Source organism: Lutjanus erythropterus, chromosome 9 (genome assembly GCF_056507025.1).
Source record: "Lutjanus erythropterus isolate fLutEry1 chromosome 9, fLutEry1.hap2, whole genome shotgun sequence".
NCBI classification, from domain to species: Eukaryota; Metazoa; Chordata; class Actinopteri; order Lutjaniformes; family Lutjanidae; genus Lutjanus; species Lutjanus erythropterus.
The window spans coordinates 33,656,945-33,669,279 of NC_139325.1; the positions used below are offsets into that span (position 1 = coordinate 33,656,945).

The 12,335-nt window shown below is 40.0% G+C and overlaps 1 protein-coding gene across 10 annotated transcripts in view; it reads right to left on the bottom strand.

Annotated features, from left to right (window-relative positions):
* Positions 1–12,335, bottom strand: part of fam131bb (family with sequence similarity 131 member Bb) — a 64,609-nt gene that overhangs the window by 5,972 nt on the left and 46,302 nt on the right. For 4 of the 10 annotated variants that reach the window (XM_084727237.1, XM_084727231.1, XM_084727232.1 and 1 more), the window contains 5 exons: positions 10,908–10,945; positions 6,449–6,484; positions 5,938–6,040; positions 2,335–2,559; positions 2,015–2,155 (listed from right to left, as the gene is read on the bottom strand). In XM_084727237.1, the coding sequence (XP_084583363.1) occupies positions 2,015–2,155; positions 2,335–2,559; positions 5,938–6,034 (463 nt within the window). In that variant the 5' untranslated portion in view covers positions 6,035–6,040; positions 6,449–6,484; positions 10,908–10,945. The remainder of the gene's footprint in view (positions 1–2,014; positions 2,156–2,334; positions 2,560–5,937; positions 6,041–6,448; positions 6,485–10,907; positions 10,946–12,335) is intronic. The other 6 variants (XM_084727236.1, XM_084727235.1, XM_084727239.1 and 3 more) reach the window with 3 other exon arrangements.

Sequence of the window (12,335 nt, forward strand, 5' to 3'; positions counted from 1 at the left end):
TATGCTGTTGATTTTTTTGGTTTTAATTCTGAACTTTGCAAATCCCAAACACTTGATTGTTGGTCTGAAAACATCAGCATTTTATTTAAGGTGATAAATATTCAGCTTTTAATGACACAAAGCTGATAAATTTTAAGGTTTACGAGTAAATTATGCATTTAACTGTATTGGGGTAATCTGGTTTGAGCTGTTATCATACAACTGAGAAGCGTTTGAAGCACAGCAAATTAAATCAGTTTGAGTTTTGGCTTTGATCTGGCCTGCTGCACAGAATACGCAAGTTTGCCTGGGAGCTAAATCAAAAACCTCAGCAGAAAAATTCTGCACTTTGGCTGATGAAGTGTTCTGACAGAAACTCTCCTAGATGTAGTGAATACAGTTTGAACACTGGCACACCTTTCACTGTTGATTCATCACTTGTGTCAAACTGTATATTGCAGACACAGCTTTGATTCTGTGCAGTTTATCTTTCTCTCAAGAGGACGAGTATGAATTGGGCCCACGAGTAAACACGGCCACACATTTTCACCGTGCGCTAAAAGTTTATTTGATGAGAAAAGACTGAGATAATCTGATGCAACTGCATTAATGAAGCATCACATCCTTAAGCACGCATTACTGTATAATTGTCTGCACCTCTAACTTCACAGGGAGAAAAGGTCCGCACAGAGATGACAGTGCTGTGGAGTAAAAACGTCCAAATTTGCTATTTATACAGATGTGGTGCAGCGGGTTTACCTTCTGACAGTCCATGCTGGGAAATGTGAAATTAATAATGAGCTAACCCTCCAGCCTGGAGAGAGAAGATGGAACAGTATGTCCTCATTACTAAGCAGCATGACACATGCTATACTGCAAGCTGCTTGTCTACACCTACACAAACATTAGACACAGCTGTTTTAATGCTGCTCATATATTCGATCCTTATTACTCTTTATAATGTATATTAAATATACCCGATTAAACATAATTTCATTAAATGGCAGGTTCATTATATTTGTTTTCTTTTTGGAGTTTTTATATCAATCCGTAGCTTTTGAGTAGTGCTCCTTATGTAATCAAATCCAAACAATCAAATTTTGGTTAAAGTACTTATTTTGTTTTATATTTCCCCAAAACGTTTTCTCACATGACCTGAAGAAGTTTTCTGCATGAGGACGTTGCTACATGTAAACCACCTCGGTTGAAGGAGGGGATCAGCGCTGTAACCTACATCACTGCAGTTTGTTTACGGCTGAGTGGGAGTTTCCATTTGAAAAACAAGGAAAATAACGCAGATGAGTCACTCCTTTCAACGCACAATATGTAGATTCTGCCGCTAGGGATCTTTCTCACATTAAAAGAATAACAAAAGATGTAGTTTGATGACATCTGAAGTAGTGTTATATCATGAAAGCTGTTTTCTGCATCGTTGAAGCTCTAATATGTAACATATAAAATGTCTAAAACAGCTGGCTACATGTTCTATATTTTTTTGAGCTGTGTACTTACATTGTCCCAAATATTTCGATGATGTTCAAATGCTAAGAAATCAGTAATTTATTCAAAGTGACAGTAACAGTTAGTGTGTTTTAGTTTAGTTAATATTAAAGTTTTATTTCTGTTATTTTTAGTCACGTTTGCCAACTTCCTTCCTCACTCTCTGATGTATACCATGTACCCCTGGAAGTTATAGCATCTAGCAGCTTATAGGAAACATTATGTTACGTTATATTTTGTGGTTAAGGCATTGGAAACATTACTGTTTTTGTCCACAGGGGCCTCCAAAATCAACACAATATAAAGGTCCTTGTAGCGGCTTTAGGTAAAAGATCATAATACTTCCTCCATCACTGGTGTATAACAAGTGTTCTTACAGCATGTTGTTAATTTATTTTAAAATATCATTTAGCTTATACCATGGTGGTTCTGAGATTCCTTATGTCCTCCCTACATAATCTTTGCATTCATGTAAAGATTGTTAGATTCAACCATGCAAGCTATTTCAGCTGCAGTCATATTTGTAGTTCCTTACCTCGACTGGTGATGCTCTCCTGGTTGACCTCACTCAGATGAGCCACGCTGCCCTGGTTTGAGCCCGACCGCGGGCTCTCTCCGTCCATCGATGACCAGGCCAGGAGTGTTGCCTCTGAGATAGCGAACTGCTGCAGGATACCTGAGGTCACAATTCAAAGGACCAGAAAGATCATTGTGAGAAACTGCATTATAAACTGGCATAAATCCCAGAAAGTGAGGTGGTGAGCACATAATTCTGCTGATGACAGTTAACAGGCTCAGTGGAGTGCCTGCCCTCCTCTGTGTGTGTGTGTGTGTGTGTGTGTGTGTGTTCCCAACCTGCAGCGAAACGGGCCTCCTTCTCCCCGTCACTGAGGTCACTGTAGGCGTCGTTCTCCAGCCGCCGCTCCTTTTCACGCTCCTGGGTGGTGATGCGGGACTGGGGGATGCCCCCCGCGCCCACCGTCTGCATGCCCCAGTTTTGCCATTCGATCATGTGAGCGACACGACCCTGGGCCATGGCTGTGGGCTTGGTCACTCTCTCCTTCATGGTGCGGGTCACCCCTGGCGGTGGAAAAGACGTAGGACAAACGAAGGTGAAGTGAAAGGATGGAGGGAGTGTGATACAGATGTGAACAGAGGAGTTGAGAGACAGAATTTGAGAAAAGTTGGAGAGGGAAGTGAAGAACATGAGAGAGCAGCGGGAACAGACGATGGACAAACAGAAAGAAAAGGGGAGAGAGAGACAGACATAAGATAGACATGTTATCATCGAGAGTGTATTTCTGTTTGGTCATGGATGCTGTGATGGCTCATGGAATGATGGATATCCAGTCGGATTAGACTGATAAACTGGTTTGGCTACTTGAAGGATGTAATCAGGCAGTCGGTGTTGTTCTCCTCAAATATAATTGATACGATGCAGTTTGTCTAAAAGGTAAAGTTCATTATTTTTATACTTGGGCCCTGTTTTACATATTTTACATCTAAATGACTAACGGGTACAAAGAGTTTTGGAGTTTGTGCAGTAGATTACCTTGGGAGGCCGCCATGACACAGGCTGCAATGGCTGCAGCTTATTCCTAAAAAACATTATGGAGAGGATTCCTACAAAGACAGACCTTTTTGTTGAAGATAAACTGCTTGATTCCTCTGGGCACGGCTGTGTCACATTATGGCTGTACCGTGGCCACGGACTTCAACTGTGATTCCACCAGAAGTGCCAACAAAAAGGAGCTATTTAACTACATAGCACCATGGCTTTATTCATGGTAGAAGCACAAAGATCAAGGAAAAATGACAAAATGAACAAAATCTGAGCAAGTCAACGAAATCAAGTGGGCAAAACTTTCTGTTTTTGAATCACAGCTGGTGAGGCATAAAGCTCTGTGAAGGACAGATCAAAAAAGTGCCCAGTGGAATCAAGGCATAAGATCCTTTTAACAGAAATAGCCGTTTTATCTTTTCTCTTCAAAGCCACCAGACAGAATTTTACCACACAGAACATGGGAGTTTCTGGTGTATCACTGCCACGATTGGTTAGTTTGTTTTTGTGCTATTGTGTGACTTTTAACAAGTTAGCTTGGATTTGGATCTGAACTAACCCTTTAATTAGACCCCTAAATAGATAAAATAGGGTCCAGGTTTTCATGTACTTGAATTACACTTTGTTTAAAACTTCACTGTATGATTAAAAATAACTCTGCTGACCTGTATTGTTGTACTGTTCCAGTATATATAAATATGCATGATTATAGGTTTTAAGTGTTGCTGAATAACTTCTCATTCTCATGTTTGGGGCATAGAAATTGACATTTTTTTAAAAAAAATCTTGAATATTAGCTTAAAATATCAACTACTGACAGTAGGGATGTTCATGATTAGTCATTCATTGATTCATTGTTGTTACAAATGTATTTACCATCAGTATATTTTCCATGTACCATTTCTCTGGAGCTCACAGGCCTTGTTAGTGTAGAAATGGCAATAATTATGCCCCATTTGACATTGTTTTGTTTGGCGGCGCCATTTAGGACAGGAAGACAAGAGCAGCTGTTTTGAGCCTTTATTATTTTATTATTCTGTTCATTTAAATTGTTTGTGGCACATGAATTACTCTCTCACAAAATTAATTTGACACTTAAACTGAGACTAAGATGTGTGTATTTTACTATATTACATATTATATGTATTCTACTACTTTTTAATGATAAATTGATTATTGTTTTAACTATGTTCAGCTATCAGTTAAGAAAAATGAACAAAATTTGCGACTCTAGTTGGCAGCTTCAATAGAGACAAACCAGTATAAAACATTATCAGTCAAATTCTATTATTAAAATGCCCGTAGTTTAATGAGGGTGTTCATGAACATGGATTAGGAGAACAGCTAAATGACAAGGGTTGTGGAGGTGACATTCATGTGTTTAATGAGACTAAGCCATCGTCTGCACAGGCTGCAGGGAGGAGAGGAGGGAATGGATGTGGCTTGTCTGACAAAGGTGCATCGTGGGATGGAATAGGTTAATTGGGGTGAGGCGGCTATGTGGCATGAGTAATGAGAGGTTGGCTTGTTGACATGATAGCTTTCGCACCTCTGCTAAGCTGCACTGGGTAAGCAGAAAACTGCCCTCTGTCTCTTCGCTGTCTGTCTGAGAACTTGTCTCATGTGATCGCTGCAGATCTTACATGTTTTAAAGAAGACATTTGTTGCCCCCTGCCAAGCTAAAACCAGCTGATATCTGCAGAATGGCTGTGCTCCATATTTTATGTGACCCACACATGATGACACATACTGTAAATCCCTGGTTGTTTGATTCTCTCTGATGGTGGCGCATGGAGATGAGATTTATGAATAAATTATGGGAATAAATTATAGGACAAATCAGTAGCACACCACAGAGTGCAGCAGCTGCACTACACTTCACTGTACTGTAATACATTTCACTGCACTCAAATAAACTGCACTGGACAAAACAGCTGGATCAAACCAAAACAACTGCACTTCACTATACTGCACTGAACTCTGTTGAACACAGCACTTAACACGGCTCAAAACATCCATACTAACACTTGTTCAGGACACCACAACTTCACAACCACTTAAAGGGATACATCGGATTATTAGAAGTGGGGTTCTCTGGGGTATTTATCAATCGTCAGTGTATTAGCTAGGGTAGTTTCCACTCAACGCGTTTCCACTTTGGAGACTAAATACTAAACTAAATACTGCACTGCTGAGGACAGGGTCGGCAACAAAAGGGTTTCTTTTAACTTAAAAAAAACCAAAACAAAACAGAAAAATCATAATCAATTTAAGTGTATGTTTAGAATATTTTCACAGCTTCACTTGACCTTCCGAAAGCCTTTTCTGACGGGAAACCTCTGCTACATAAGCCAAAAAGTGCTCTCTCCGAACTGACCAAAGTCCACAGGCAAAATTAGCAATTTTACCTCACAGAACACTGGAGTTGCTGGTTTGCCGCTGCCACAGTCTGCCAGTTCGTTTCTGTATTGTGTTTTAAAAAAATAGTTTGGATTCACTTAAGTTACACAATAACACTCAAACTCACAGATCGAGGCAGCTGTGTTGACCAGCATCTGCTGCTGATAATACACTGATTATTGATAAGCACCTCATACAAGCCCTGTTCAAATAATCCGAACTAACCCTTTAACAAGCAAAAATACTACACTTCCCACTCACCTTTCCTTAGAGCAACAAGCTGTGTTATGAGGATGCACTATGTGTGTGTGCATGTTGCGTTTTTCAGGCTGAATTCATTCCGTCAATGACTCATGAGGAGCCATTGACAAGTTTTATCACAGCGTGGAGAGGAAGTGATTCAGGGGAACCCGTTTTGGGTACCATGCTGATTCTTGCACCCGCTGAGGGTGGAGCCAACATGGGGTCGTTTTACCAGTTACAGCACAGACACACACCTGACACACCTGACAGAGAAGACTTAGCCAGAGCCCCGATGCCGTAGGCGTTTGAGTTCCTCTTGAGCCGAGGCAGGATTGACGTGGTGTCTTCCATAGACAGCTAGAGGGAAAGAAGAGAGAGGAATGGAGGAGGGGAAAAAAGCGTGGAGAAAAGGATAGTATGGGAGGTGTGACAGGGCACACAGAGACATCGAGACAGTGTGTGTTAAAGAGGGGTGAGTGGAGAGGAGAAGTGATGGAGATGTTGGGTTAATACAAAAGATAAAATCTCCGTTACCCAAATCCTGATTCCAATTTTTAAAAATTCTGCCCCAGTAAGTGGTTCTGATTGTGCTCACTACTGTGCACCACTACGATAGACCGTAACAGATCGACTATAAAGCCGAGGTGGAGGGGGATCGTGAGGGGGGGAAAGAGCTGATCGCTAAAGGGGTGAGTTAAATCAAAACAGGTGAAGGAAACAGAGAAAGAAAGGTAGTAGATGAAGGAATGGTGTCACAACACTTACATTGATTCCTTCCCATGAAAATTCTGAACGTCCATGCTGAGGAAGAGAAATAGGAGGAGAGAGGGATGGGGAAAGAGTAAGAGAAGAGTGACAGGACAGAGAGAACATTGACGTGCGTGGGAGGGGAAATGGGAGAAGACAAAGAGAGGAGGGACAGAAGGGGGGATTGCACATCAGACATGCAGAGGAAGAGAGAGAAATTAAGAGAAGGGAGAGGAGACAGATACACAGGATTTTCCAGGAACGAGGAAGGCAAGAGTCAAGGACCAGAATGACAGGGAGAAGGGAGGGGATTAAACAGGGGATCAGTATATTTGCTTAGTTATGTATAGCAGAGTGAATATGCTACGGATGAATGAGTCTCCTCTCTGGTTACATGTGCTGCCAAAAACACTGAAAGCCAGCGGAAAATCATGTGAGTGTGTAAGAGAGGGAGATGTCAGTGCTGTGTCGAATGGTATCTGATGCTGCAGACAGACAGGGGACTGGGGCTAACAGGAGGGAGGGGAGTTTGTGTGTGTGTGTGTGTGTGTGCGTGTGTGTGTGTGTGTGAGCGTGTATTTGTGTGTGTGTGTATGTGTGTGAGCATGTATTTGTGTGTGTGTGTGTGTAAAGGCAGATGCTGGGGACAAAGCAGATAAGCAGCAGTCTCTGCCACACCATTCCTCTCTATCAGCTGGACTGACACTAACTAGACCGGGGACACTGGTGGGTTAGTGGCTGTGCTGAAATGTTTTCATCTTCCTGTCCATCTGCACACACAGTCGACACTGAACAACATAACTGGAAAAGTCCCACTGGTCACAAACATTTATCACACATACCAGTAGATTATCTCCAACTGTATGAATTTCTCCTAGCCTGCATTATTAGTTTTGTTGACTGGTGATTTTTGTAATAGTTTTCATCAATTACAGTTTTTCACTGATGAAAACAATAAGATAACTCAATAACAAGTAATTTATGATGATTAAAAACTAAGATGAAATCTATCTATCTACTTTGGTTACATAATGAAAGCAAGAAGAAAATCTTAGGGGGGAACAAGTAGGAAAGGGAAATTTTATATTTGATGTCAAGATCCTCTGTAAACAGTGCGGAGCAACAATCAACGGACTTGAAGCAACATCTGCAGAGAAGTTATCCTGAAATTCATGCAAAGGTAAACACACTTAGATTGTAAATGTTTTCTTTTTTTGTTTGCTGCCTGTCCAATCCTGCTTACAGAGGTAGAAGAGCTACTAATCTTCGACTGGAAATGAAAAGATCGATTGATACGCTAAAGATAATAAGTGCAAAGTTACACCGTTCTCAAATTAAAACAAATATGTGACAAAAAAAAGAATGCACGCTTTAAGAATGAAATATACTTTGTGTTTGATATACGACAGGAGAAAGGAGAGATGCAGAGATGTAGTATACTTAATGTTAATAACAGGTTAGTAGATATTTCCTCCAGGAGTATGAGTTTGGAAATTCTAGAGAAACATTTAAATAATGCATTACACTTTAAAATAACCCAGTAAATCCAGGCCATATTTTGTCAGCTATAACTAGACTTAAACTTAACCAAATCATTTGGCTAAAGTATGACTTAAACTAAATGGCATTTTAGTCAAAAGACTATGACTAAAACTAGATCAAAATTTGCTGTCAAACTTAACACTGTTAGTCTGTCTCCATCTTTATACATTTGAAACAATACAACTTAAACAGTAGTAGTGGAAGAAGCACCAAGATCCTTTACTTTAAGGAATAGTTTGATGCTTATTTACTTTCTTGCAAAGAGATAGATTGATAATACTCTCATGTCTGTACAGTAAATATAAACCTAGAATCAGCAGCTGGTTAGTGTAAGTATAAAGACTAGAAACGGGGAAAAAAGCTGTCCAAGGCTAACAAAATCTTCCTTCCAGCACCTCTAAAGCTCATTAAATCACATGCTATATCTTGTTTGTTTAATCCGTACAAAAACCAAGCAGAGGCTCCAGGAAGTGTCTGTGCACGGCCAGGAAATACTCCCAGAAAACCAAAACACAACGAACAACACTTAAGTTTTTGTGCAGATTGTTGGTGAGCTTTAGAGGTAAGCGGATTTTTGTTAGCTATGGGCAGAATTAGAGAAGCTAACTAGCAGCTCGCTATAGCTTCATATTTAGCGTGCATATATGAAAGTGGTATCGATCTTCTCCTCTAACTCTCTGCAAGAAAGTAAATATATTTCCCAAAATGTGAAGCTATTCCTTTGAGCTTAAACACTGGCATTGTGTAAAACTATAGAAGTACCACAATATAGAATACTCAATTAGAAGTAAAAGCCCTGCATTCAAAGGCTTACTTAAGGTAAAGTACATAAGAACTGTCAGCAAAAAGTACTTTAAGTATTTAAAGGAAAAGCACTTATGTTATAAAATATTTATTATATTAAGGTGTAAGCAGTATTTTAATGTTGTAGGTGGCTGAGGTGGAGCTAATCTTTCTACTTTGTATACTGAAGTGTGGTTTAATTTTTAATTACTCATATTTCTTACACACATTTTATATTATTTATGGAAGTAAGCTGTCAGATTAGTGTAGTGGAGTAAAAATTCCAATATTTCCCTATGAGTTGATGAGGAGTAGAAGTATAAAGTAGGATAAAGCATAAAATTAACAGTATATCATTTCCACCGCGAGGAGTTTCTCTCACATGCAAACATTAACAAACGACATAATTTGATGATGCCGTGACATAGCATCTATCTGAAGTGTCTCAGGCAGAAATGAAGTTCATGGACAAAGAAAAGTATTAAAAGTTTTACTTATGTTACATTCACTGACTTCCCCCTTCACTCTCTGATGGGCGACCATTATTTTGACTAATATAGCGTTTGAAGTCTCGTCTGAGGAACTGACGATCTGACATGTTTGAAAAACTTCTGCTGCGTTATAAAAGCATATACTACGGAGAACACTGGTTGGGTGAGTGTACGTGATATGAAAAGTCTGTGCTCTTTTGCAGTTTGTATGTAGACCTGTTTTGAGAAGCTAACTGGCTCATTAGTTGCATGTTGAAACATGTACTGCAGCCTGTGTTTTATTGTTTTCATAGGGGCAACTGTGAAGTATGTCTCTGCCCAGTTCACTGTAAGATCCTCAAGAGAATTTCTAATGCAAAAATACTCTAACAAGTTGCTTTTCTCAGTAAGTACTGCTGTAACACGAGTTACTTTTTAGTGGCAGTAATCTTATAATGAGTTACTTTTAAAGGTAACATTAGCCAACACTGGTTGTTTGACGTTTCAATGGAGAGATTTTAAATATTATACGTTTAAATAAAGTACCACTGCTTCAAAGTTGTACAATACATGAATAAATGTTATTTGGTGTTAATCACTGCTGGATTGTTGAATGTAAAGAAAAGGTCATTTAATACTGAGTGCCACAATGAGGGAGCGACTACCAGGGTCATGTTCACTATCTCGATCAGCTACATGCAGCATGTATCCAGATAGCTTGTGTTAATCGATATCAGCCTCTTCCCGTTCTTTTCTTCACTCGTTCTTTTTCTTGTAATTCTATTCTTTGCTCCCACTTCCTCGCTCTTTGACTCTCCACTCATCTCTCGCTCTTTCTTCCTCTCCCTCCACAGGAGTGGGTGTGATGAGAGATTTAACACACTTGAGTGGTTGAGCTGGGCCCCTTGAAGCAGCTTTTCCTATGTTCCTTCCAATAACCCTGACAACGCTGATGTGTGTGTGTGTGTGTGTGTGTGTGTGTGTGTGTGTGCATATTTGTGTGTATGTGTGTGTGGTTGTTTCTTTCCTCTCTGTAGGACCGAAGGGCATTCTGGGGCACGATGCATAAATAAATGATGGAATCAGTCCACAGTGCATTTGGTGAAAAAGTAGAGTTCTCGACATTTTAGCCCAAAATGGTTCCCCCTCCTGTGTCCTGTCTCAGAGGGATCAGTTTTAGAGCATGGGATCAGTAAAGCAGCAGGGAAGGAGGAGTGAAGAGAGGAGAGGAGGGCGGGGGGGGGGAGGGTATAGTAATGGTGTGTAAGAAGTTGAAGAAAGGGAAAGTGATGCCTCTGCTGTTTTGCTTTGAACCAGCACTGAGCAGTGACTCTGTCAGACGGACATCAAGCAACAGACGTCATAGCAACAGCAATGAGCCAACCGAACCAGCGATTGTTCAGTCTTCCAGCTACGCCGCCCCACCTTCTTGTGCGGGGAAGCGTAGTGGAAGTTAAGCGACTGACACTGACGTGATGTATGCAACTTTACTAATCTACCAGCATAAGCACGGGCACCTTGAGGGCACCACAGAGAGCTAGTCGGGTGAGCTGCCGTAGCTCATCACGTAGCTGCAGGTTTTAAATCGGCAGCCATGTTGGTTCCTCTGGTGGAGCGTCAACAGTCCACTGTCAGAGGAAGTCAGCAAGAGGGACGAGCCAGAGGGACTGCAGAACACTTACCTGCTCCCCATCCTTCTGGACTGGCACGCCATCTGCCGCTGAGAGCGAGGTAAAGGAAGAGACAAACAGGGAGAGAAGAGAGAAGGAAAATAGTTTTTAATATTTGTATTTAATCCTTAATCAATTTGCAAAAGGAACCTTGATCTGATATTTCTATCCATTTCCATTTAATCACCAATCCAAGTCCTTACATTCACATCACAAGAACAGCAAACACACACACACATAAAAATAAACAAAATATAATAAATAAATAGGACTGTATGTAGTAAAAAATATCAAATGGTATTTATTTAGCCAAATATCATGATTTTGATATGATCCACAATTAGCGGGAATTATAGTTTTTGCATTAGAAGTTTTGTTTTCACTGAAAAAGAAAGTTTAAAATCATGTTAATGTGACGTTTGTTGGGGCCCGTACCAAACAAACATGTTCTCTGACTTCTGGAGAACACAATTTGTAGACCAGGACCTCATTTTATAATAATGCTGTTTTGCCAGACATTTTTCTTTTGTCAGAAAATTGCAGCTTCCACGATTGTGCATCCCTAATAAGCAAGTTTCATGGAGTGTCTGAGTTGTAAGAAGAATAAAAGATGAATATGTCAACAACAGTAAATGCACTCTCAAAATGTAGGGGCAACATAATAAAATGTGATTTAAAAAAAACACACCAAAATAACAGTTCAATAACAATTTCAGCAGCTCTATTAGGTTTTTCATGAAATCTAGCAGGTTAACCCAAACATTTTAAAACTCGTTTTAAAAGGATAACAAGTTATTAAACCATATTATCATAGGGGAGATTACTGTCCCTCCAATAAAGCCATTACCACTATTGTTACAAAAGGTTTTATTAGTTATTATTGGTGATCGCTGACAGATTTGAAGAATCCCCTAAAACAGCGGCTTGCAAACTTTTTAGGCAATGCACTCCCTTCTACATCCCGAAAGAAGCAACATAGTCTGGTTACAAATCTTGCAACAACTTTAATTAAATTGCAATAAAATTCCACACGGTCTGCCACGTAAAGAATAAAGAGAATGACATGTATGGGAGCAGATATAGATGGAGTAGGTTCTGCCACTGATTGAAGACAGAAAGAGAAAGAGAGATGTCATAATGAAAATACCAAAATGACACCATTACACTGTCATAATATTTTTTCCTCTCACACACTCAGAGGAGGCAGCTGTTGAACCCCCTCTCCCTTTTGGGAAACCCTGCCCTTAGAAATAAACAAGTTTTTGCAAGTGTATTCTCCTTCATGTGTCTAGTCCCACAGGAAAACAATGAATACAGTTCAAGACATACATGCATACCGTTTTTCCACTTCTAATTTACATCTGGCAGATACTTAAGAGTACTTAAGAATTAATTTAATGAAGCCTCTCTGGTGTCACATATACTTTATGAATCAAATTA